At 42.4% G+C, this 26,248-nt stretch overlaps 2 protein-coding genes across 2 annotated transcripts in view; both read left to right on the plus strand.

The window, feature by feature from the left end:
- The first annotated feature begins 172 nt into the window (after window positions 1–172).
- pklr (pyruvate kinase L/R) lies at window positions 173–7,768 on the plus strand. The gene is given in 12 exon segments (XM_051865992.1): window positions 173–335; window positions 2,977–3,141; window positions 3,339–3,430; window positions 3,533–3,664; window positions 3,936–4,122; window positions 4,274–4,449; window positions 4,451–4,548; window positions 4,631–4,781; window positions 4,927–5,079; window positions 5,171–5,337; window positions 6,570–6,751; window positions 7,516–7,768. Coding segments are annotated over 12 exon segments (1,617 nt in total). The 5' UTR covers window positions 173–328; the 3' UTR covers window positions 7,623–7,768.
- A 1,381-nt stretch (window positions 7,769–9,149) lies between these two features.
- The window catches only part of LOC127497501 (potassium/sodium hyperpolarization-activated cyclic nucleotide-gated channel 3), a 20,216-nt gene continuing 3,117 nt past the window's right edge, over window positions 9,150–26,248 (plus strand). Inside the window, 10 exon segments of the mRNA XM_051865981.1 lie at window positions 9,150–10,166; window positions 10,168–10,412; window positions 13,499–13,817; window positions 15,162–15,272; window positions 16,750–16,911; window positions 22,339–22,557; window positions 22,791–22,937; window positions 23,554–23,794; window positions 24,146–24,310; window positions 24,765–26,248. The exon segment at window positions 24,765–26,248 is cut by the window's right edge and continues 3,117 nt beyond it. Coding sequence (XP_051721941.1) covers window positions 9,789–10,166; window positions 10,168–10,412; window positions 13,499–13,817; window positions 15,162–15,272; window positions 16,750–16,911; window positions 22,339–22,557; window positions 22,791–22,937; window positions 23,554–23,794; window positions 24,146–24,310; window positions 24,765–26,248 — 3,471 coding nt within the window. The 5' untranslated portion in view covers window positions 9,150–9,788.

Raw genomic sequence — 26,248 nt, forward strand, 5'->3', positions numbered from 1 at the left:
CAAACTCAGTTTCATCAGTAAAGCAGACGACAGAGTCATTATTCAGAGTCTCATCTAATCTCGTTTATATCTGAATCCCTCAGATTTTGTTAATATTGTGAGAGACAAACTGAAGCACAGATGCTTGGCTCAGCAGATTGTCTCTGTTTTTAGTGTTAAATGAGGTTCATTCATCTTTCGGCCTGGATATCTTTAGTAAGGACAAAGTCTGGATGGTCATTTTTAGAATCGGGATTGAAGTGTAAACACACACCGACCTGAACACGACTGAATAAAGCGCGCGCGAGAGAGAGGCGGTCAGTGTGTGCGGTGGTCAGCGGCGGTCAGGATGGGTGGTGAGTAACTTCTGCTGATCTGAAGCTAGACATGATGAAGATTCTCTCTGACTGTCACAGAGATCTCATCTAAACTATACAAGTGTTTCATGGAAGAAACGTGATGATGATGCAGGCAAATCTATGTTACCAGACAATGCATGTCATTTTGATTCTTAAATTGTTTAAATATTACTGCAGGGCGGAAACAGACATTATATTAATTAGTGCTGTCAAATTGATTAATCGTGATTAATCTCATCTAACATAAAAGTTTGTAAATGTATAATATATATGCATGTGTGTGTGTGTGTGTGTGTCTATCAGCTCAGCTGTAGGTAATCACAGTGCTGATATACAGTCATATCGCACAGCTATGAGTGTGATATTGCGTTTATACAACAGTTCGAAGGCACGAGTGTGTAAATAAATGAGAAACAACAACAGAGTCTCTTTAAAAAACCTGTTAATATTTTATCCATAATATAAATCCGTTTGAATGTCCGCTGAGGAAAGTGATATCTTTGTATTTGTCCTAAGGGAATTTTCCACTACATTACAGCGCTAAAACAACATCATTTGCTAAAGTTCCTTTCAATTTAAAAGTCTCTTGCGACTGACAAATGGCGTATTAATGTAACTTTCACTCAATCCATATCACGAACTAATGGACCCTTTCTCAATTACCAAATACAACATATTTATATAAAATAATATTTATTGAACAACAATATTTTAATGAACAACAATAGCCATTATAAATGACAGTAGGAAATAATCAGAATTGTACAATTCAGTCAAACGTACAGGTTGTCAAGTGTGCCGTGGATATAATTATCAAATGCCAAAAAAAAAAAAAAAAAATAGAATTAAAATAAATGCTACACAGTTAAGAATATATATGTTACGCCTGTATGTGGGTTTTACAAATATTTAACGAATGAAAAGGATTTTAAAGAGCTTGTGACAAAACCTCGTAACTCCATTGGATCCTCAAACTGTCAGTCAAACCTCATAAATCCGCCCACCTCTATCATGAATGAAATGATAGATCTCTGCTTGTTTGCAATGCAAAGGTAAATAAAGATTTGATGTTTGAAAAAAAAAAAAAAAAAAAAAAAAGTACAGCGTTTTCTTTGCTCAAGAAACACTATGTCTATCAAGGCTAATGTTTTATGTATTTGAAGAGCGGAGAAGAGTCTTCGTCTGATATTTCCCTGTCTAGTTGGAGCCAGTATGATATGCTATAGAGGATGTAAGTTAAATATAGCCTTGATATTATCAAATTTAACACAGCACAATTCGACTTGCTCAGGAACAAGTAATAGATTAATAAGACCAAAGATTGCCCGTTTTATGTACCCAAAATGAAGTATATCTCATGACACAGCGTATATCTCATGACACAGCGGCAAATCCCCAAAGCACTGGCCGAGATGAAGCTGTTCTCGGTGGGTAATCGAGCACTAAACGGCCGCTGACGGCGGAGCTCACATCTCCACAAACGTCTAAACAAATTGTAAAATTGGCGCTACGATTAAATATGAGTCACATATTTCAGGTCTAAACAACTACATTCTCACCTAAAAAACTCTTAAAACTACAGTTCGTGGTACAACAAGTGTAGTATTCGCAAAAATGAAGGTAAGAGTGCTGTTATTACTAAAATTATTGCACGGCTCTGAGCCAATCAGATTCGAGAACCAGAGAGAACTGTTGTATAAATATACACTCACACACACACACACACACACATACTCTCTCTCTCTCTGTCTGTCTCTGTTTTGTGACCTTGCTGATGTTCTTTAGTCTTTCTCTCCATCAGATGTCAGAAGTGTTTCTCACTTTAGTGTTTTGTCACTGTCAAAATTCTTTCTCTCTTCTGTCTGTTCTGTTGTTTTCTTTTTCATTTGTTCATCCTTGACAAACACTCTCACGAACATCTACATCCAGTGAAGTCATGAAGAGAAATCACATCCAGATAAATCAGTAGATTGTGAATATTTAGTAATATTGATCTGACTGCACTGACACTATCAGATGAGAACTTGAACTGAATTGATCTGAATAATGACTCTATTATCCTTTTAGAGCTGCTTTACTCCTGAATCTGAATTTGTCTCATATTTGATGAAGTTTGCATCGATTCTGTTATTTTCCTGTTTATCACTGTGAAGTTGCTTTGAAATGATCAGTACTGTATAAAGTGCTGTAGAAATAAAGCTGACTTGACTTGAATGATTTTATTCTGAGAGACAAGATGGAGGAAATCACTGAGACAACCATCAATTAATATTAGTATTCCAGAGAGATTTTAAATTCAATTCAATTCAATTGAAAGCATTTGTCTTTCTTTTAATTGTTTAATTAATTGGCAAGTAATTTGCCACTTTTGCGGTTCTATTTAGGGCCAAATTTTGTGGCCTGATGATTTTGTGGCATAAAATGCCCTGTGAACTCAGCTAGACTAAAGCCCCCTGATGCTGAAATCTCGATGTGTAGCTAGTGCTGCTCCAGGACTTCTCCTCCTCTCGACCTGGCCTTCTTCTGGAACACCATGACTCTGGTTTTATCCAGGTTTACTGTCAGTGTTCATTCCTCACAGTATTGTTCCAGTGATAGACAGCAGAACCTCTGAACAGTCTCTCTGTCTGTCTCTCAGCCCGTATCAGGCGTTACTCTGACGTCATGGCTCTGCCGGACTCATTCATTCAGAAGCAGCAGCTGGACGCCTCGATGGCTGACACGTTCCTGGAGCATCTGTGTCTGCTGGACATCGACCAGGAGCCAATCACAGCGCGCAACACCAGCATCATCTGCACCATCGGTCAGTCACTGCAGCGACTGTAATCAGCATCATATGCAGTACATTTAATGTCATTTAGATTATAAATGTATTCATATATTTTAATATTTTCAATCAACATATTGTATTTTATATAATAAAATAATATTTTATATTTAACAACAATAATGTAGCTCACAGTGCTTTTCAAGTGAAAGTCTGTCATGTGACTGTTTCAGGCCCCGCCTCCCGCTCTGTCACCAAACTCCAGGAGATGGTGAAGGCCGGAATGAACATCGCCAGACTCAACTTCTCTCACGGCTCTCATGAGGTCAGTGTGTGTGTGTGAGTGTGTGTGATCAGTGTTCAGAAGATGTGTGTGTGTGCATGTCTTTCTATGACACACGTTCAGCGTCTCACACGTCTCTCTTAGTATCACAGAGAGACGATCCGTAACATCCGTGAGGCCGTGGAGACGCTGACCTCTGACCCGCTGTACTACAGGCCTGTGGCCATCGCGCTGGACACTAAAGGACCGGAGATTCGCACCGGGCTGGTTAAAGGGGTACAACTTACTCTCTGACAGAGTGTGTGTGTGTGTGTGTGATCAGTGTTCAGATTGTGTGTGTGTGTGTGATCAGTGTTCAGACGGTGTGTGTGTGTGATCAGTGTTCAGATTGTGTGTGTGTGATCAGTGTTCAGATTGTGTGTGTGTGTGTGTGTGTGTGTGTGTAATTAGTGTTCAGATGGTGTGTGTGTGTGTGTTCAGTGTTCAGATTGTGTGTGTGATCAGTGCTCAGAAGGTGTGTGTGTGTGTGCGCGTGTGTGTGTGACAGTGTGTGGACGCTGAGGTGACGCTGCAGCGCGGAGCGTCGGTTCGGGTTGTGACCGCAGAGACGGAGCGTGATAAGACAGACGGGTCGGTTATCTGGTTGGATTATCCCAGCCTAACCCACGTACTCAAGAAAGGAAGCAGAATATTCATTGATGACGGGCTCCTCGCTCTCAAAGTCGTGGAGATCGGTAACAAACACCAGCTCATATTTACACGACAAATACAGTGAGCTTTGAGAAGTTACATTGTGAGATTATTTTCATGACAGTGAAGCAAATGAACCAGTTGTTGTCAGAGTCAGTCTTTTCGCCCTGATGCCTGAAGCATTTCTCATCTCAGGTGACACGTGGGTGGAGACTCTTGTGGAGAACGGTGGGATTCTGGGAAGTCGCAAAGGCGTGAATCTGCCGGGAGCGGAGCTGGTGAACCTGCCGGCGGTGAGCGAGCGCGACTGGTCTGACCTGCTGTTCGGCGTGGAGCAGGACGTGGACATGGTCTTCGCCTCTTTCATCCGCTCAGGCCGACGACGTGAAGGCTGTGAGGGCAGCACTCGGAGACAGAGGACGAAACATCAAAGTCATCAGCAAAGTGGAGAGCAGACAGGGCGTTCAGAAGTGAGACACACACACACACACACCACTCACACTCAGCTCGCTCCTGCTCTGTCGTCTCACATCTCCTCATTTCTCTCCGCAGTTTCGAGGAGATCCTGAAGGAGAGCGATGGCATCATGGTGGCCCGCGGTGACCTGGGCATCGAGATCCCGGCCGAGAAAGTCTTCATCGCACAGAAGATGATGATCGGACGCTGTAATTCTGCAGGGAAACCGGTGATCTGCGCCACACAGGTGCGTCCTGAACAATTCAACTAATTGACAAAGACAATGTTCAGAGCTCCTCAAAATATTTCTGGCATTTGTGTTTAGTGGAGAAACAGAAATGATGAGAATGAACACACACATTTGACTTGACTGAGTGTGTGTGTGTGTTCAGATGTTGGAGAGTATGGTGCACCATGCGCGACCCACTCGCGCAGAGAGCAGCGACGTGGCTAATGCGGTTCTGGACGGAGCCGATTGCGTCATGCTGTCTGGAGAAACGGCCAAAGGAAACTTCCCTGTTGAAGCTGTTGCCATGATGCACTCGGTGCGTGACCTCTGACCCTTCACTGGACGCCACTTTAACTTCACGTCACCCGCTGTCTCACTGTCTGTGTGTGTGTGTGTGTGTGTTTCAGATCTGCCGTGAGGCCGAGGCGGCCATCTTTCATCAGCAGTTGTTTGAAGAGCTGCGTCGTTTGACCCCTCTGAGCTCTGACCCCACAGAGGTCACGGCCATCGGAGCCGTCGAGTCGTCCTTCAAATGCTGCGCTGGAGCCATCATCATCCTCACCACCTCCGGCAGGTACACAAATACTGTAATCTGACCCTCAGTGAACACTAATGCAGTTTTACCATTTAAAATTGTTTTATTTACTGTTTTTTTACACAGTTTTTAGGAGGTTTTTGTTAGGTGTTATAGATGTAGCAAATTAGCTCAAAGGGCTCAAATTAATCATAACTTGTTATAATTAATTATGAATATTTGGATCAGTTAATTGGGTTAACTTGATGTAGCCAAATTCATATTACAATCAATCAGAAAACTCAGTATTGAATATTTATTAATTCTAAGAAAGAATTCATGGCAACAGAAAAATAATTCTTTCTTAGCATGTACAACGCTTAAAGCGTGTAAGATCAGGAATCATTTAAGTGACATTAATCTGCAGGCAGAATCAGAATCGGGGAACTTATTGAGCACAATGTTTTATTAACTAAATCACGAACACAACTAATTTAAACAAACACACACACACACACACAATCACGCATACATGGGTAAAATAGAAAGTGAAAATGACAGAATGAAACCGGAAACAGGAAATTAAGCTGTGGAAAAGAGTCATTTAACCACATGAGAAGGACCGTCAGCTTCTTATTTCAAAACACCTCGTTAAATATACGATTCTTGCATTTGCCTTTGCAGTTGAAGCAGTCTTTCTGAGGAAGGTTTTGATGGTGTTGAAGTTGCAATCAATTTTTTCTGCGTTAAATGAATAAATGATGACGAACTTGCACGATTAGTTTGACTCTGTTTTGGTCGGGGAAGTTACACATGGCTGGATGTGTTGGGGGCCTGCCGGCCAGCGACCTCGCAGTCTGACCAACACGATCAGCAACCCGGTGAAGAAGGAAGAGAAGGGACAGTGCCTTTTAACTCTATGTGGAGATCACTCCCCCTGAGTTTGGCTTGCCCAATGAGAAAGGTGCAATCTTTCAGCGGGAACATTACTTTGTTTGGAAGCTGACTCATTTGCATGATGGGAATAAGCTGGCAGTTTGTGTTCCTTTATGCTCTGATTAATGTAACAAGCATACAATGCATGCTATAAGGAGGTGATATACACTAAAGTGTGAGTCATTAAATGAGCATTAATTCGATAGGAGACACGATATAGGTGGGGTTACATTAACTAGTAGTTCTATCATAAAGCATGCATAAAATCGTATCCAATGCCCTTTTTATTAATGTGGATGTCATGGTGTCTGTTTAGGACAGCATTTTTAGATTGTGTCTCTCTGTCTGTCATGCAGGTCAGCTCATTTATTATCTCGATATCGTCCTCGCTGTCCGATCATCGCCGTGACCCGTAATGTTCAGGTGGCCCGTCAATCACAGCTGCTCCGCGGGGTTTTCCCCGCCCTGTTCCGAACTCCGCCCTCTGAGGTTTGGGCTGATGATGTGGACAACCGCGTGATGTTTGCGATGGACATTGGTGAGTGTGAGCGAGCTGCAAGGTGTGTGAGTGTGTGTGTGTGTTAAATGATTAAAAGAGCTCTACACGATCCCAGATGAGGAATAAGAGTCTTATCTAGAGAAACCATTGGACATTTTCTAAAAAAAATAAACATTATATACTTTTTAACCACAAATGCTCATCTTGCACTTGCCTTGTGATGCTCCACGCATCACGTAATTACGTTGGAAAGGTCACGGGTGATGTAGGAGGAAGTACTGCAGTAGGGCGAAAAAACTCCATCTCATTTTCTCCTCCAACTTCAAAACATCGCTGTTTTACCTTTTTTTGTAAAGGCTGTTTGACTTAGTCTTTGCACGTTCTCTTTGTAAACACTGGATCAGTACTTCCGTCTACGGTATGACCTTTCCAACGTGATTACGTAATGCGTGGAGCATCACAGAGCAGTGCAAGATGAGCATTTGCGGTTAAAAAGTATAGAATTGGTATTTTTTTAGAAAATGGCCGATGGTTTCTCTAGATAAGACTCTTATTCCTCGTCTGGGATCATGTAGAGCTCTTTGAAGCTGCACTGAAACTGACATTTGGACCTTCAACCCGTTGAACCCCAGTGAAGTCCACTATATGGAGAAAAATCCTGGAATGTTTTCCTCAAAAACCTTCATTTCTTTTCCACTGAAGAAAGAAAAACATGAACATCTTGGATGACATGGGGGTGAGTGAATTATCAGGACATTTTCATTCTGAAGTGAAATAATCCTTTAATGTCTGTCTCTCTGCAGGTAAAGCGCGGGGTTTCTTCAGTTCGGGTGATATGGTGATCGTGGTCACCGGTTGGAGTCCCGGTTCAGGACACACCAACATCATGAGGGCAGTGACTGCACCCTGACCCAGAGTCTCTGATTCGCCAGAGTCTGTGATTGACAGGCCAATGCTAATTAACCCATAGAGAGTCAGTGTTGATTTCTGCTTGTGCTGCACTTCTAACCATCATATGTGTATCATTTCTATAGCAATAAAATGAAATGAGTCATATGTGCTGTCTTTATTTTCCTGTGATGAAAACTGCTAATTATCTTCAGTGTTTATCCTCATGCCAAGAGCGGCACACGTGTGTGAGGGACACTTCAGAAACCTGCTCCGTTCACACTTCCCACTGCTGCTTTTATGTTGTTTTTCTATGTAGTCATGCACTAGTCAGATGTCTTTCGGACTGTATTTTGCAGCATCATATTGCAACAGTCAAAGTTGGTCTGTGATCAATCAAGTTGCAACCATCGTTATTCACATTTATCAATAACTATATCTGCAATATTATAGTCAGTAGAGCAGGAAACACTCATCATGATGGTGAAGATTTTACAAATGTATGTCTGACCGTCACACTGAGACTTTATCCAAAAAATCAGATTTGAATGGTTTCATCATGTTCATCAAGGCAACTCAATATTATTTATATAGCGCTTTTCACAATACACTCTGTTGTTTATGGAAAATCATTGTTCATTTTTATTCATTTTCATGCCTTTTAGTTGCATTTAGCAAAGTAAAGCTGTACAATAACAAAGTTTATATTTTGCAATTGTAACCCCTTTCGTTTAAACCTCCTGCTTTCAGCGGGATTCGAACCCCGGTCCGCCGGCATTGGAGGCGGGCGCTCTAACAGGGAGGCTAAAGCTCGCAGTCGCTAGTGTGTCTCTTGAGATCAGAGGAGTGAGGTTTACACGCACAGCTCTTACTGGCCTACATCCGTTACACAATAATACAAACAACCAAGCAGCTGAGATCTGCTATATATCCAACTTTATATATGTGACATATATAGAATGTCACTGTGAAAGTAAGGCTTTATAAATTGTTAATGAGTGGTTGCATGTATATAAACCCTCCTCTGATGAACTCATGTTTGCAGGAGACACTTGCATTTCCTTCAATCCTTGATTATTTATTAAAAGCTCTTTCAAAGATTGAAATAATTTATTGATAGCCAGTACAGATCTGAATATGAGCCTGTGTTTGTGGTATCTGGCTCTCATTATGATTTTGAATTTCCTAATTGGCTTTAGCTGTTCAGTGTCTCAGTAGCAGACACCAGTGACTGTCATCTGTCTCTCTCCTCCCATCTCTGTGCCGTCACTGTGACGCGCCTGCGACGCGCGCTCATACCTGAGCCGCAGGAGTGTGGACTGTGAGCCGGTCGGGCACGCGGGTGACAGGGATGATGATGATGATGCTGATGCTGCCATGGCAACAGACCTTCATGCGCTCGCACATTGATTTCATATTTATTTAACACCACGTTCGTCCTTGCTGTCACAAGGCATCCGGAATCTGACCGTGTGAAGCTCAACAAGTGAAAGTGATGAATGTGAGCCGCGACGCGCCCTGGATAAATGCCTGATAAACGCGCGTTTAAAGGAGGCGGGAGAATAACGCGCGTCTGACAGCAGCTCCCTTTATTTTCTCATTTGTTGCGCATCAGTCTGATGATGATGATGATGAGCCTTCACGCGTCTGCTGACTGACCGGTGTGTGTGTGTGACTGACAGATGAATGTCTTGTATCTGTGCTGCTCCTTCACATTCGCTTTTATATAAGCGCGTCTGTTGAGCGCACGGCTCGAGACATCACCGTGACAACCGGAGAAGAGAATCACCGCGACCGCTCGGAGATGCTGGCCGGTGTCGGATCGCTTCGGAGCGCCTGGGCCTCAAGGACACGCGGGAGGAGAAATGAGGAGAAATGACGGACGGCGCGTGAAGACGAGCGCGTCAAGGGCGAAGGGAGCGTCACTGACGCGCGTTTATTCAAGGGCGTTCGAACACGATGAGGAGCCGTCGGAGGGCAGCGCGGCGGGGCGGAGGAAGCGTGAAGGAGAATCCGTCGTTTTACCGGCACTGAGGTCAAACTGACAGTGAGCTCGTTATTCACACCTGCGTTTATCTGACAGGAGAGTAACAACAGGTCAGTGTGTGTGTGTGAGTGTGTGTGTGTGTGTGTGTGTGTGTGTGTGTGAGCGCGTGCGTGCGCGCTCTCGCTGCTCTTTGGCACTGGCATGGATGGTGGCACAGCGGGTACCGGGGCTTCCGCGGGCACGGACCCTCGGCCCGCCCGGAACGGCGACTCTAAGCGGCGCAGTAAGAGCAGCCTGCCTTCTCCCGGTTACCGCCTCTCCCAGGCGTCTCTGGAGGGCGATCGCGGGGAGCCGCTGCCCGGCCGCCGCCGCCTCTCCATTATGAGCTCCACGCGCGATAACGGCCCGTTCCGCCCCGGCACGGCGGCCGGAACCCCGACCACCCCTCTGCCGCTGCCGCTCCCCCACGCCGGCTCCGCCCCGCCCACCGTGCAGCGTTCCGTGGGCTTCGCCGCCTCCCGAGCCGCTCTGGCATCCACCTCCTCCTCCACCGGCACCGGGATGGTCGTGGTGGCCGCCACCTGGACCCGAGACCACCACCACCACGGCGGCCGGGAGCCCGGAGGCCGGCCCGGGTCTGGACGGTGAGGACTACAGCTACTCGAACCAGTCCACTTTCATTCAGAGGCAGTTTGGAGCCATGCTGCAGCCCGGCGTCAACAAGTTCTCGCTCCGCATGTTCGGCAGCCACAAGGCCGTGGCGCTGGAGCAGGAGAGGCTCAAATCGGCCGGAGTCTGGATCATACACCCCTACAGCGACTTCAGGTACACACACACACACACACACACACACACAGTCTGTTTGCACCTGAGATTCACGTGTCAACAGGAATGTTTTTTTGAAAGAGTCCATTTAATACAGCTGTTTTCTATGTGAATGTATAGTAAAGTGTAATTTATTCCTGAATTTTCAGCATCATTACTCCAGTCTTCAGTGTCACATGATCCTTCAGAAATCATTCTAATATGATGATTTGCTGCTTAAGAAACATTTATGATTATTATCAATGTTGAACATCTGCTTAAAGGGATAGTTCACCCAAAAAATAAAACTCTGTCATCATTTACTCGCACTCATGTCGTTCCAAACCTTTGACTTTCTTCTGTGGAACATAAAATATATTTTGAGTAATGTTAGTTTTCCATAAGTTGTCCATACAATGAAAGTCCAACCAATTCTTTGGTTCCCAGTGTTCTTTAAAATTTCTTCTTTTCTGTTCCACTGTAGAAAGAAAGTCATAGAGGTTCGAATGATATGAGGGCGAGTAAATGATAACAGAATGATGATAGTGATCAAAATAAATCACAATGACTCATAACTCATGTACTCTTACCGTCAGCAAAAAGTCATTGTTATTTTGGTGAAGTTCAGATGTGCTTCATCATCTGTGTCGTTGGTGTCAGACATTCTAATGATCTATAATGTAAACAGCAAAATGTAAACGCTTTTACTGCAGTGGATGAGTGACAGGTGAGCAGACACTGCAGTCACGTGTGTTTCTGACCGACTCTGAATGTGGTTTTGTGATCAGATGACAGTGTTTTGTACCCTGTTCACACCTGTCTGCCTCTGAACAGATGTTATTACAAGCTGGAAACAGACAGAGAGACAGAGACCAGACTAAGTGAGTTACAGATACAGCAGACTGCCACACAGACAGACAGGAACATGGTTTGTTGTGTCTGACTCTGAATGGAGCTTTAGTGTGCATAACAATCAACACAATGAGATGATTCCATGCGAATTTCAGGATTATATTCAGTCGTATTCAAACTTCCATGAGCAGTAGATGTTGTGTGTTCAGTTTTCTCTGGCTTTGACACAAACTGTTGAGCGAGGTGATTGGTTGCACCTCCGCTGCCCGGGCCCATGTGTGTAATCCAATGAAACCTGTAACTCTAAATATAGCTGCAGTTTCCCGCTGGAGAATTCCCAAAACACACACTGAGGCTTTTTCATCAAGTTTAAAGTCAGAGTGCATTATTACACCCAGATTTTTAACATTGGGTTTAGCTTAAGGAAGTAGAGAGCCTACATCAATGTTAGGGGCTTTGTGAGCACTATTCAGGCCAAATATCATAATTTCAGTTTAACTCTCAAATTGTGAGAAATTTAGGGCCATCTTAGCTAACCCTATCCTCGAGGCAGTCCCACAATAGTTTTAAAGGGTGTGTCATCTGCATAACAATGAAACAAAATACCATACTTACTAAAATTGGCCCTAATGGGAGCATGTACAGAAAAACCGCATTGGGCCCAGAATAGAGCCCTGAGGGACACCACAAGGAAGAGGCGCTAACGGGGACACAAAGTCACCAGGGCGGACAGAAAATTTTCTGTCAGATAGATAGGACCTAAACCACTCCAGGACAATGCCTTTGATACCAATGGAATGGTCCAACTGAGAGATCAAAATATTGTGTTCAACAGTATCAAATGCAGCTGTCAGGCTGAAAAGCATAAGAATGGCAGAATCTCCTGAGTCTGTGAACAATAAGAGATCAACAATTTTTTAAAAGTGCGTCGAAGGGCTTTAAAACCAGACTGAAATACCTTTAAAACTCCATGTGAATCTGAAAAAGATTGCAGCTGTATACATGCAACTTTCTCGAATATTTTATAAAGAAAAAGGGAGTTCAGAAATTGGAGAAAAAATGGAGAGAACCGTGGTGACAAAATTAGATTTTGGTTGAACCACCTGAGGTCAAACTGCTATTAATAGTTCCTTGGATTATAGGCTCCATAGTTTCATTTGTAAAAACACAGACCGACTACATCTGTGGGACAGGAGGATGGTTTTAATTGATCAATAAAAAAAAGAAAGAGGCACAGGTTCAAACTGTTCTATGCACGACATCTGCATATGCATATGAGCACAATTAGTCTGTCTGCTGTCAGAAATGAGCATGGATCAAATATTCATAATGTGATGCATTATTCATCCAATGTATGCATAATGCATAATTCAATCAGCTACGATTTCAATTACGTTAAACTGAGACTATGAATAAAGAAACGAGGCAGAGAAAGTCAGTCAGTCAGACGGACAGACGGTGCAGGGCTGATGGGAAACTGCTGCTGCAGATTATGAGCAGATTATTACTGATCGCACACCTGCATGTGTGTGTGACGCCGAGCCTCAGACCTGCTCTAGTGTCCCAGTTTCTCCATCAGGATGCTTCTGTTATTTTACATTCTCATTTACGCTAGAATGCCATTGCAGGACACAGATGATTTCTGACGTGCTCAGCTGGACTCTTGCATTACGGTATTATCTCTCCATGCAGCTCTGCATCCCTCATAGGGAGATGATCAATAATATTGATCTCATAACCGCAGACAGAGATAATCAGACACTTACAGACTTACAGAGATCCTACAGCTGCGTCTGAAATCACATACTTTCTGAGAAGGTACTTCTTTTGATTAAAGTTACCATGAAATCAAAACTGATGATTCTTATTTTATAGTATTTATTCTAAATGTTTTGTCGGTACACATCATTATTGTTTTAAATTCATGTTCCTCGTAACCTTGAATCAGAATAACTTCCCCTCCCTTTTGCTGCATCTCTTCTCTGATGATGAGGGCGGGGCAACCTGTCACTCACATGAGATCCACCAATAGCAAACCACAACCATCCAATCAATTCCCTACAGACAGAATCAAGCCCCGCCCTACATTTGTTCTTGTTCCAGAAGCGTTTCACTTGATATACGTCACAACAGAGAAGAAAAGACAAATGCAACCTTATCGCCTCTTGATTAAGAGTATAGCCTTCATTTTTGATAGTGTAGAGAAATGTATTCGGACGCATGTTAATGGAGTCGCTCAAACCGTCTGTCTGCAGGTTTTATTGGGATCTCCTCATGCTGCTGCTGATGGTGGGAAACCTCATCATCCTCCCGGTGGGAATCACATTCTTTAAGGACGAGAACACACCTCCGTGGATAATCTTCAACGTGGTGTCGGACACACTCTTCCTGGTGGACCTGGTGCTGAACTTCCGTACCGGGATCGTGAAAGAGGACAGTACGGAGATTCTGCTGGACCCGAAGGCCATCCGCCAGCGCTACCTGAAGAGCTGGTTCCTCGTGGACTTTGTGTCATCGATCCCGGTGGATTATATCTTCCTGATGGTGGACCTGGAAGCTCGACTGGACTCAGAGGTAGAGGAATAAAGTCTGTCTTTCTGTCATTGAGACATCATGCAATATTAGAGCTGAAAGCTTCCTCTTCACTGTAACAAGAGCTTGAGTTGAAACGTTCCTTCAGAAATCTGTGCAGCAGTTTAGCCAAAACGATCATTCTGTCATCATTTACTCGCTCTCATGTTGTTCAAACCTGTTTGACTTTCTTTCTTCAATGAAACACAAAAGAAGATATTTTGGGAAACTGAGTGTTTTTGTTTTTTTTTGTCCATGCAGTGAAAGTCAATGGGATCCAATGTTGTTTGGTTCCCCAATGTTGTTCAAAATATCTTTTTATGTCCCACTGAAGAAAGAAAAAAACTTGAAACCATGAACTAGCTTTTATGCATCAGAAACAGATAACGTTCCGTAGCTTAGCGATGTTTCTGAGGTGGAATAGGACTTTTTTGTATCATATGAAATATGATTTTTGTCTTTAACTGTAGAGAATGAAGTAACAGTACATTCTTCTAGATGCAAATTACTGGTCATCCAATATTTTATATCTCTAACATACTCTGTCAACTTGGATAATTTGGAGATTTCATCTGGTCATGATAAAATATATATCTAAGTATCATCAGCATAACAGTGGAAACTACCGTAATTCCATGTTTTCTAAAAATATTGAAAATAGCAGAGGGCCTAACACAGAACCTTGAGGCATTTCATAATTTACTGACGTTAATTTGGATAATTCCCTGTTTAAATAAACAAAATGGAAATGGTCTGATAGATACGATCTAAACCACTTTAATGCCTGTCCCTGAATAGGGTTAGATATAAACTTAGATATAGAATTGTGAGATATAAACTTAGAATTGTGAGAAAAAATGTCAGAATTGTGTGATAAACATCACAATTACCATTATTTTTTAAAACTTTTGTGGCGGAAACAAGCTTCCATAAGAAAGTCACACAGGTTTGAATGACATGAGAGTGAGTAAATGATGACAGAATGGTCATTTTTGGGTGAACTTGCCCTTTAACAAAGAAGTGACCCATGTTCAAGTTAAGTCAGCTTTATTTTTACAGCGCTTTATACAGTACAGATTGTTTCAAAGCACCTTCACAGTAATAAACATAAAAATAACAGAATCAATGATGCAAACTTCATCAGATATGAGACAAATTTAGATTTAGGAGTAAAGCAGCTCTACAGAAGACAAGAGAGTCATTATTCAGATCAAGTTCTGTTCTCATCTGATAGTATCAGTGCAGTCAGATCGATTTCAAACCTGAACTTTATCCAACATAAACTAGTCAGTAAATGAATTCAGGTGTACTGGTGTAAATGTGTGTGTGTTTGGCTCTTTCCCGCAGGTGTACCGGACAGCTCGAGCGCTGCGGATCGTTCGGTTCACCAAGATCCTGAGCCTGCTGCGGCTGCTGCGTCTGTCCCGACTCATACGGTACATCCACCAGTGGGAGGAGGTGAGATCAGTATATTGTTGGAGACGTGGTTCGGGACATGTTGAGTCGCGATTCTCGCATGATCCCGTGCCGCCTCTCCTGTCGCTCTGGGTGATTAATCCAGTTTATTTTCAATAACCATTTTGGCTTCCAACGATTCTGAAAACAAGATAATCAAGATAAATGGTTATTGTGCTGCATTCTGTTTCACAGTGATGCTCTCATAATGTCTAGTGTTATAAAGTTTATACTTTGCATGAGTTTTTAATCTTTACCAGTTTAAATGTCTAAGTGATTTTAAACCACTCAATCATTTTATATGTAATTCATACAGTAAAGACCATGCAATGTTTTGTTTTTGCATTTAATGACTTTAATCAGTTTCTGTAGTATAGATATGTCTGAAAAACATAAAGCACTGTTTATTTGATTTGTATCTTTGTTTTGTTGTATTTACAGTAGTGGCCAAAAGTGACGTCTGGAGGGGATGTTTGTTTTTAATGACCCTGCAAGTTCGATTAAACCATCAAAATATGAGGAAAATATTTTATATTTTTTAAATATTTTAAATATGAGGGAAGAACAAAACACTAAACTTGATGAAGGTATTTATCTGACAGAATTATTTGGCAAACTACAGCTACAGGTTTATGAATAAAAATGCATAGAAAATCAAAAAGTTCACAGGAAAAAACAAACATTGTTATTAATATTTTGTTGGTTCTCTCTTGTTTTTGCATGTATTCATAATTTCTGGACAAAAATGATGTCAGCACAATTTGTCATGTTTCATTGTGTTATCAAATAAAACTCAAGTACAACTACATAACATGATTACAAAATCTTTAACATATTTTTAATAATATTTGAATAAAGGGTGAAGATGTCAATTTTCCTCTGCCGGACATCACTTTTGCCCACTACTGTATTTGTCCTATTGCTCGTCATTAGTTCTTTTTTATTGCTTGTTTTAAGTAAGCATGAGATCTTTTTACTTGCATTAGTTTGGCTAGTATTAGATTTTGCTGTGATATCAAGAATATTGTGAAATTTTACTGGCATCAAAAGTTTTGCAATGGTAATTATGGAAGCTTGTTTCCTCCAAGGAATGAAATAAAAAAAGGTACAGTAATTGCAACTTTTCATCTCACAATTCTGAGTTCACAAATCGCAATTCTGACTTTTTTTCTTAGAATTGAGAGAAAAAAGTCAGAGTTGTGAGATAAAAAGTCGCAATTACCAATTTCCTTATTTATTTATTATTTTCAATGCTGGAAACAAGCTTCCATAGGTAACAAAACATCCTTATTTCCAGCAAAAAAAAAAATTAAATATAACAATATTGTGAAATTAAATTTGGTTATATTTCTCACTCCTATTATGATGTTTCCAAAATCAGTGAGTTATTGCCTCAATACTGACCAAAATAATCATAACTTTTGCTATAGTCAAGCATTTTAAATAAGAGTGATTATAAGAGTGTGTATGTTTCCCACAGATCTTCCACATGACCTATGACCTGGCCAGCGCGATGGTGCGGATCGTCAATCTGATCGGCATGATGCTTCTGTTGTGTCACTGGGACGGATGTCTGCAGTTCCTGGTGCCGATGCTGCAGGACTTCCCGCTGGACTGCTGGGTCTCCAAGAACAACATGGTGGTGAGGAAGACTTTCTGATCCGCAGTGCTGGAAAAATAATGACTGTTTTCACACAGGTTTCACTAACACTATCCCAGCTAACAGGAAATGTTCCGAAGTTATGAACAAACGTTCTTCCATTAACGTTAATGGAACGTTCATTCAGAGTAATCTGGTCTTTAATAATGTTCTCAAAACATTAGCACAAAAACATTATTTATATATTGTTCATGGAACGTTTTAGGTCGTCTAATGTTTTTTTAAATGTTGCTACTTGTTTCAGAACGTTCAGAGAACATTCAAAATAACGTTACCAAGAATGATAAAATGAAATGTTCTCTTAATGTTCATATAACCAAGAAACAACATTTTTAAAATATTTTAAAAACTTTTCGTTTTGAACATTCAGAATAATGTTTTAAAGTGTAATATGAACATTAGCAAAACATTCTTAGAACATGTTTTTGTGACCTGGGATAGTCCCGCCCTAAACACTGTCGAGACACTCAGTCGAACAGATCAGTGTTCTGAAAGAGTCACAGCATTTCACGAGCTGCTGAAACACTGTCATCACAGCATGAACAGTGGATTAGTCTGGTGTCAGTGTGTGTGTGTGTTTAAGATATTTGCATATCAAAAAGCAATGAGTGTGTCTGTGTGTGTGTGTGTGTGTGTGCATGTGGATAACAGTGTCAACAGCCTAATGCATGGAAATGTAAATATGAATTTGTAAGATGATCTTTTCTTTGTTTTGAGTTCTGCTGCAATTTGAAAATCCAGAGTTGCCTACATAAACAGCATCATAGACAAAGTCAAACACTCAAGTGGCTCAATGATGCTGCCTCATTTCAGCCCAAATCTGATGCAGCATCACAATAATGTTCACTCATCACGTTCCCTCAGAAGGCTGCTGTCTCTGTAGACTGTGAGGAAGCTTGTATTATTCTGCTCATGTCAGAATTACCATAATTATGAGACGACTAGAAGTCTGAGCTGTTGAGCTCGTCCTTGGACTTAGAAGTAATTGGTTTCTATGGCAACGCTCACTCTAAAGGCCAGGATGGATTCATGCTGACGGCAGGAAAAGCTTCATCTCTACAGTAATTCACGTCTGCTTTAGTTCCTGTACTAATCAAATTCATACTTTAGACCTGTTGTTGTGTACTATAGATGTTGTAGGGCTCTATGAAATATGTTTTATTTTTTCACAAATTCCATTTTTTTCCCCCTAAATTCATGTAATGAATAAATTGAACTCATAAAACTTTACCAATTTAATCCATCTTTTAAAATATATTAAATGAAAATATAACAATGAAACATTGCATTTTGTGTTTGACAAGTTTTATATATATATATATAGTAAGATATTTTGTCATCATTTTGTCATTTTGTCAAAACCTTTATTTTGTCATTTTGCACTGTGAATGTATATTATAGTTTTTCTAAATTACTTAAACACTAACAAGTATGAAACAGTAAAAAGGAAAAAGGAAACAGTATGTGTAAGAGGAGGAAGAGTATGTGTAAGAGGAGGACGAGTGTATGTAAGAGGAGGAAGAGTATGTGTAAGAGGAGGAAGAGTATGAGTAAGAGGAGGAAGAGTGTGTGTAAGAGGAGGAAGAGTATGTGTAAGAGGAGGAAGAGTATGTGTAAGAGGAGGAAGAGTATGAGTAAGAGGAGGAAGAGTGTATGTAAGAGGAGGAAGAGTATGTGTAAGAGGAGGAAGAGTATGAGTAAGAGGAGGAAGAGTGTGTGTAAGAGGAGGAAGAGTATGTGTAAGAGGAGGAAGAGTATGTGTAAGAGGAGGAAGAGTGTATGTAAGAGGAGGAAGAGTATGTGTAAGAGGAGGAAGAGTATGAGTAAGAGGAGGAAGAGTATGTGTAAGAGGAGGAAGAGTATGTGTAAGAGGAGGAAGAGTATGAGTAAGAGGAGGAAGAGTGTATGTAAGAGGAGGAAGAGTATGTGTAAGAGGAGGAAGAGTATGAGTAAGAGGAGGAAGAGTGTGTGTAAGAGGAGGAAGAGTGTGTGTAAGAGGAGGAAGAGTATGTGTAAGAGGAGGAAGAGTATGTGTAAGAGGAGGACGAGTGTATGTAAGAGGAGGAAGAGTGTGTGTAAGAGGAGGAAGAGTATGAGTAAGAGGAGGAAGAGTGTGTGTAAGAGGAGGAAGAGTATGTGTAAGAGGAGGAAGAGTATGTGTAAGAGGAGGAAGAGTATGAGTAAGAGGAGGAAGAGTGTATGTAAGAGGAGGAAGAGTATGTGTAAGAGGAGGAAGAGTATGAGTAAGAGGAGGAAGAGTGTGTGTAAGAGGAGGAAGAGTATGTGTAAGAGGAGGAAGAGTATGAGTAAGAGGAGGAAGAGTGTTTGTAAGAGGAGGAAGAGTGTGAGTAAGAGGAGGAAGAGTGTGTGTAAGAGGAGGAAGAGTATGTGTAAGAGGAGGAAGAGTATGAGTAAGAGGAGGAAGAGTGTGTGTAAGAGGAGGAAGAGTGTGTGTAAGAGGAGGAAGAGTATGTAAGAGGAGGACGAGTATGTGTAAGAGGAGGAAGAGTATGTGTAAGAGGAGAAAGAGTATGAGTAAGAGGAGGAAGAGTGTTTGTAAGAGGAGGAAGAGTGTGTGTAAGAGGAGGAAGAGTATGTAAGAGGAGGACGAGTATGTGTAAGAGGAGGAAGAGTATGTGTAAGAGGAGAAAGAGTATGAGTAAGAGGAGGAAGAGTGTTTGTAAGAGGAGGAAGAGTGTGTGTAAGAGGAGGAAGAGTGTGTGTAAGAGGAGGAAGAGTATGTGTAAGAGGAGGAAGAGTATGTGTAAGAGGAGGATAAGTGTTTGTAAGAGGAGGAAGAGTATGTGTAAGAGGAGGAAGAGTATGTGTAAGAGGAGGATAAGTGTTTGTAAGAGGAGGAAGAGTATGTGTAAGAGGAGGAAGAGTATGTGTAAGAGGAGGAAGAGTATGTGTAAGAGGAGGATAAGTGTTTGTAAGAGGAGGAAGAGTATGTGTAAGAGGAGGAAGAGTATGAGTAAGAGGAGGAAGAGTATGAGTAAGAGGAGGAAGAGTGTGTGTAAGAGGAGGAAGAGTATGTGTAAGAGGAGGAAGAGTATGTGTAAGAGGAGGATAAGTGTTTGTAAGAGGAGGAAGAGTATGAGTAAGAGGAGGAAGAGTGTGTGTAAGAGGAGGAAGAGTATGTGTAAGAGGAGGATAAGTGTTTGTAAGAGGAGGAAGAGTATGTGTAAGAGGAGAAAGAGTATGAGTAAGAGGAGGAAGAGTGTTTGTAAGAGGAGGAAGAGTGTGTGTAAGAGGAGGAAGAGTGTGTGTAAGAGGAGGAAGAGTATGTGTAAGAGGAGGAAGAGTATGTGTAAGAGGAGGATAAGTGTTTGTAAGAGGAGGAAGAGTATGTGTAAGAGGAGGAAGAGTATGTGTAAGAGGAGGATAAGTGTTTGTAAGAGGAGGAAGAGTATGTGTAAGAGGAGGAAGAGTATGTGTAAGAGGAGGAAGAGTATGTGTAAGAGGAGGATAAGTGTTTGTAAGAGGAGGAAGAGTATGTGTAAGAGGAGGAAGAGTATGAGTAAGAGGAGGAAGAGTATGAGTAAGAGGAGGAAGAGTGTGTGTAAGAGGAGGAAGAGTATGTGTAAGAGGAGGAAGAGTATGTGTAAGAGGAGGATAAGTGTTTGTAAGAGGAGGAAGAGTATGAGTAAGAGGAGGAAGAGTGTGTGTAAGAGGAGGAAGAGTATGTGTAAGAGGAGGATAAGTGTTTGTAAGAGGAGGAAGAGTATGTGTAAGAGGAGGAAGAGTGTGTGTAAGAGGAGGATAAGTGTTTGTAAGAGGAGGAAGAGTATGAGTAAGAGGAGGAAGAGTGTTTGTAAGAGGAGGAAGAGTATGTGTAAGAGGAGGATAAGTGTTTGTAAGAGGAGGAAGAGTATGTGTAAGAGGAGGAAGAGTGTGTGTAAGAGGAGGATAAGTGTTTGTAAGAGGAGGAAGAGTATGAGTAAGAGGAGGAAGAGTGTTTGTAAGAGGAGGAAGAGTGTGTGTAAGAGGAGGATAAGTCTTTGTAAGAGGAGGAAGAGTATGTGTAAGAGGTGGTGGACGAGGAAGAGCAAGGTGTGGACAGTGTTGTCAAGGCTGGATTGGCACACTAGAGGGTTTTTCCCATCATTCCCTGGACATCAAGCCGGACCAACATGAAGACGTGATGCTGAGGCAGAATGAATCTCTCACTGACTTTGATTTTGCAGCTGCACGACTCTTTTGAGTGTAACATGCTTTTCATTTACAGTTTTTTGGCTATTGCAGTTGAACTACTGTATTTTTATAGTATGCAAGTGCTGAATATACAGACATTCAGTACTATACAATATTCACTACAATACAGTGTACAGTTTATTCACCTTGTACTGTAAGTTGTGTTTACTATACTTTTTAATGTAGTTGCAAAAACAATTTACTTGTACAATATACTTTTTTCTTGTGAGTGTATGTGTGCGTGAGTGTGTGTGTGTGTGTGTGTGTGTGTGTGTGTGTGTGTGTGTGTGTGTGTGTGTGTGTGTGTGTGTGACTGATCACTGCTACATGCACCTGCTTGTCTTGTCGGAATATTGAGGCAACATTACAAAATATCTAATTAAAAACAGGACACACACACACACACACACACATTGTGTGATTGAATCGCTGACTCACCCGCAGTAGGGTTTCCACCACTGTTGTCGTGGTGACGGTTGCTAGGCAGCTGATGCTCAGTGTTCCCCAGATAGCAGTAGATCTGTGCTATATTTGTCTCCTCCATCATGTCAGTCTTGAGCACAGGAGAGATAAACATAGCGCAGTCATCTCATTCACAAAACACACACTCGCGTTCATGACACACATGATCACTGGGCTGCGTTTGAGCATTTTGTCTGCTTCACCTCAGTACTGGATCAGTGCATGTTGTCTGTAGTCACTATGTTTTAAGACTAGTTTTATTTTAACAATTTGCAATCAGTTCTGCTCCTTCTCAAAGCATCCTGTTGATGCACTGAAGGTCAAAGATGATTATGTAACCGATCACAACACTGAACAAGAGGCTGGTTTGTGTTTATTTCTGCCTGTGAAGCGTTTCATTCCTGCTGTATTTGAGCAGCACTTTTAGAAATGAGGGCGAATCCCCATGTGACTCGACACAACGGCAGGGAAAATCTCCTTGACAATGTGGAAGATTCCTTGGGAGAAACCAAAGGGAGAAACAGCCCTCATGAACACTGCATACTTTACACTGTATATGGTAACTTACAGAAAAGATGCTCTAAGGGCACAATATAATATATATATATATATATATATATATTGCCAGTGTCAATAAATGAAGGTGTTTACCGTCTTTATACAGTATAAACCCTTTAACCCCAATCTGACCCCAGCGCCGCCGCAGTGTGTTTCTGATGGCAGTGTGATTCGAGCGTCTGCTCTGTGTTTCAGAACGACACATGGGGCGTCCAGTACTCGTACGCTCTTTTCAAGGCCATGAGTCACATGCTGTGCATCGGTTACGGTGCTCAGGCTCCGGAGGGAATGACGGACGTCTGGCTCACCATGCTCAGCATGATCGTGGGCGCCACGTGTTACGCCATGTTCATCGGCCACGCCACTGCCCTCATCCAGTCCCTGGACTCGTCCCGCCGACAGTATCAGGAGAAGGTAAAGCACTGAATGATGGCGAATGGCAACTTTTAAGTCACCCCATTCATGTTGTTCTTTATTTGTCATGCTTGATCATCAATGGATATGAAAAATGTTTTATATTTTTTAGCACTTTTTATATATTTATTTTCTGTCAGGTGTGACATGCTAAACCATCAGCAGCTATAACGAAAATATTTTTTTTTATCATTATTATACATATTGTAATTATTCACCTGTCTGTCATTCAGTATAAGCAGGTGGAGCAGTACATGTCGTTCCACAAGCTTCCAGCAGATGTCAGGCAGAAAATCCACGAGTATTATGAACATCGATACCAGGGCAAGATGTTTGATGAGGACAACATTCTGGGAGAGCTGAGCGACCCCTTAAAGGAGGTTTGTCATCACTAAACTCATGGCTTCCCAAAGTTTACTTTTCAATTTCAGCTGTTTTTGTTTTTTTGCGTGTGCAATGTGATTCCACAGTGTGTAATTATAAGGCAGTGTATAAATGTGTTGAATAAATAGAAGCAAATAAACAAGAAGTGATGATACGTGACAGTATTTGAAGTGTAATAAACACATACACTGAGTATAGAGTCACATGTAAAATATTTTAAAGATGCAGTTGTGTAGCTGACTTGACATTTAAAATCTAAAACAATTTTAAACAACATCAAAACATTATTATACATGCAATTTTTGTAATTTTGTACATGGAATATGGAATATTTGTACTGTTAAAATACATTTGTCAACTAAAACCCTAACTCTAGACGTGATTATATGCCATCTAAAATATTGATGATGAATAAATATAAATTGTTATTTGTCGACAACTACCCAACTGAAGTTTGCCCACATCATTATATTAGGTGTTTTCAGACACAAGCAGATATCACAGAACTATTTTAGTCTATATTCAGAACACCAGCATTATTGTGGCAGTATGAGTTTGTGTTGTTGCATTTTACAAGCTTTAACCAGCTAAATAATGTCTACTTGTGCACAGGAAATTGTTAGCTTCAACTGCCGTAGCTTGGTGGCTAACATGCCTCTCTTCGCTAACGCTGACCCAAACTTCGTAACAGCAGTGCTCACAAAGCTGAAGTTTGAGGTGTTCCAGCCCAATGACTTCATCATTCGCGAGGGAACCGTTGGCCGTAAAATGTATTTCATTCAGCATGGACGGGTCAGCGTACTCACTCGTGGAAACAGGGAGACCAAGCTTAGTGATGGGTCTTACTTTGGAGGTGAGTTTACGGATGTTTGGCTGATGTCAGATGTTTGTAATGAGCTTTCCCAGCTCACAAAAATATGTTCTACAAATGTTTTACTAATGTTCCCATTAAATGTTCTCTGAAGGTTCAAAACGTCCATTTTTTTAAATGATCTTATGGATTTATTGACTTGATCTGGGGTGCGTTTCCTGAAAGCATCATTTAGCCAACTATGGTCGCAAGTTCCGTTGAATTGTGTTGGTAACAACGGAACTTGCGACCATATTTGGCTTTGGGAAACACACCACTGGTCGAGTGATTTAAGTACTTTGTACATTAATTGATCCCTTTCTAACCTCCTGGTGGTCTTTCTCCATCACTCAGAGATCTGTCTGTTGACTCGTGGTAGGAGGACAGCCAGTGTCCGGGCAGATACGTACTGTCGACTTTACTCCCTCAGTGTGGGCAGTTTCAATGAGGTTCTGGAAGAGCATCCCATGATGAGACGGGCCTTCGAGACAGTGGCAGCAGACAGGCTTGATCGCATCGGTAAAACCGCTTTTGCCCCTATATAAAGCTGAAAACTCATCTCTAAAATAAACAAATAAATCTCTTCTCCTTTGCTTTCATTATTTCTTAAATCCCTCCCTGTTCTAGTCTGTACTGTTCCATATGTGTAACTTTGTGTTGTTAGCCCTTTTGGTGTTGTTGCCCCTTAAATTAATCCCTTAAATGTGTAACTGATTTTGTAGTTGATGAATTGAGGCTTTGGCTTACTAAATTTAAAGTTCCCAGATCTTTTCTGTACAGTGAAAGTGACAAAAATGACAGAATAACACCATAAAACGAGTCAATATGGGACATGAGTGAGTAAATAAGAGAAAATTTTCATTTTTGATTGGCTTAAAAAAGTATTTAATTCTTAGGGAACAGTGTAGGGGAACAGTGTTAATAATTATTTTCTTATTGTCCTAACCCTATTCTGAATTCATTTTTTTCACAGGTAAGAAGAACTCAATTTTGTTGCGCAAGACCTCACAGGGGGGATCTGTAGCGGGCAGCAGTTTGGGACGGGGTGGAGGAAGCCGGGGTGGAGGAGCAGGAGGTGCCGGTCTGGGTTCTTGTGATAGTGTTCTGGTCCAGCAGATTGTGAAGCATGACAGCATGCCCACCATGCAGGACCTCACTGCTGCGGGCAACCGAGGCAGCACCGGAGGCACAGTCTCACCACGACCTCATCCGGTGATCTGGGCACCGCTGGTCCACGCTCCCCTCCAGACGGCCGCTGCCACCACCAACGTGGCCATAGCCTTGATGCATCAGCAACAGCAGCAGCAACAATTGCAACAACAGCTACAACAGCAACATGCCCTTGGAGCTGCCATCTTTCTTCCCATCTCGCCGTCGCCCTCGTCCTGCCCTCTTTCACCTCCCCGTCCACCCATACTACACCCACGGCAGTCGCTCAGCTCCCTCATTGGTGTGATGGGCAGTCTGCCCCCGCGAGGAGTCCCGTCCTCTATAACACCTTCACCGTCGCCCTCCACTATGGGACCGACCGCTGTGGCTCCTTCGGCAGGCGGAGTGGTAAAAACTCCCCCCACACCTGCGTCGTCAGTACCCGCTCCCCTGCAGGCTAGCAGAACACTTCATTACAGTCTCCGCCTCCACACAGAGCCCACAACATCACCTGTCCATAAAGTCCCGCCTCCCTCCTCAACGGTCACAGCGCCGTCTGTCGAAGGACGCAACATCGGCTCCGGGCCACAGGGGGCGAAAGAGGCTCTACTACGTCATGTTGGAGGAGGTAGCACCCAAGGCCTCCCAATGATCGGTCGGCTTACCCAGGAGGCCAGACTGCTCTCCGCCTCCCAGCCGACTCTTCCCCACCGCAGCTGGGTTGGCGTGCAGCCTCACCCACCTCTCCATCGTAAAGCATCCGGAGGAAACCTGCTGCCCGCACCCTTCCTTTTATCCTCAGGACTCGCTAGAGGAGGAAGCGCAGGTGTTTTGAGCTCAAATGCACAACAGCCTGGTGCTGCACAGATGCCTCTACACACACCCCTACTGTTGCCCTCTCAGCTGACGCATACACCTCCACTCACATCAGCTCCAGGATCTGCTCCACCACCCCTTGCCCTCTTCTCGTCCTCCCCAAAGCAAACTCCTCTTTGTTCCACCAACCCTCCTTTATCTCTCATGGCTACATCTTGTGGTCTAGGGGTTCCTCAAACCCAGCGAGCCAAACCTGGCACTGCAATACATACTCCTCCTTCAACCTCTCCTCCTCCTTGCCTACGCCCTCCTTCTCCCTCTCATTCCACCTCCACATCTCCAACTTCATCTTCCGGCATCTCTTTGGCTCAGAATTCCCGTACTAAACCCTCTCCACCACCTTTATCCTCCACCACCAACTCAACACCCACCATCACTCCTTCTCAAACCCCCACCCCAACTCGAACCCCAACCCCTATTCAAACCCCCATT

This window comes from Ctenopharyngodon idella, chromosome 16, assembly GCF_019924925.1.
Source record: "Ctenopharyngodon idella isolate HZGC_01 chromosome 16, HZGC01, whole genome shotgun sequence".
In the NCBI taxonomy this organism is placed as follows: domain Eukaryota; kingdom Metazoa; phylum Chordata; class Actinopteri; order Cypriniformes; family Xenocyprididae; genus Ctenopharyngodon; species Ctenopharyngodon idella.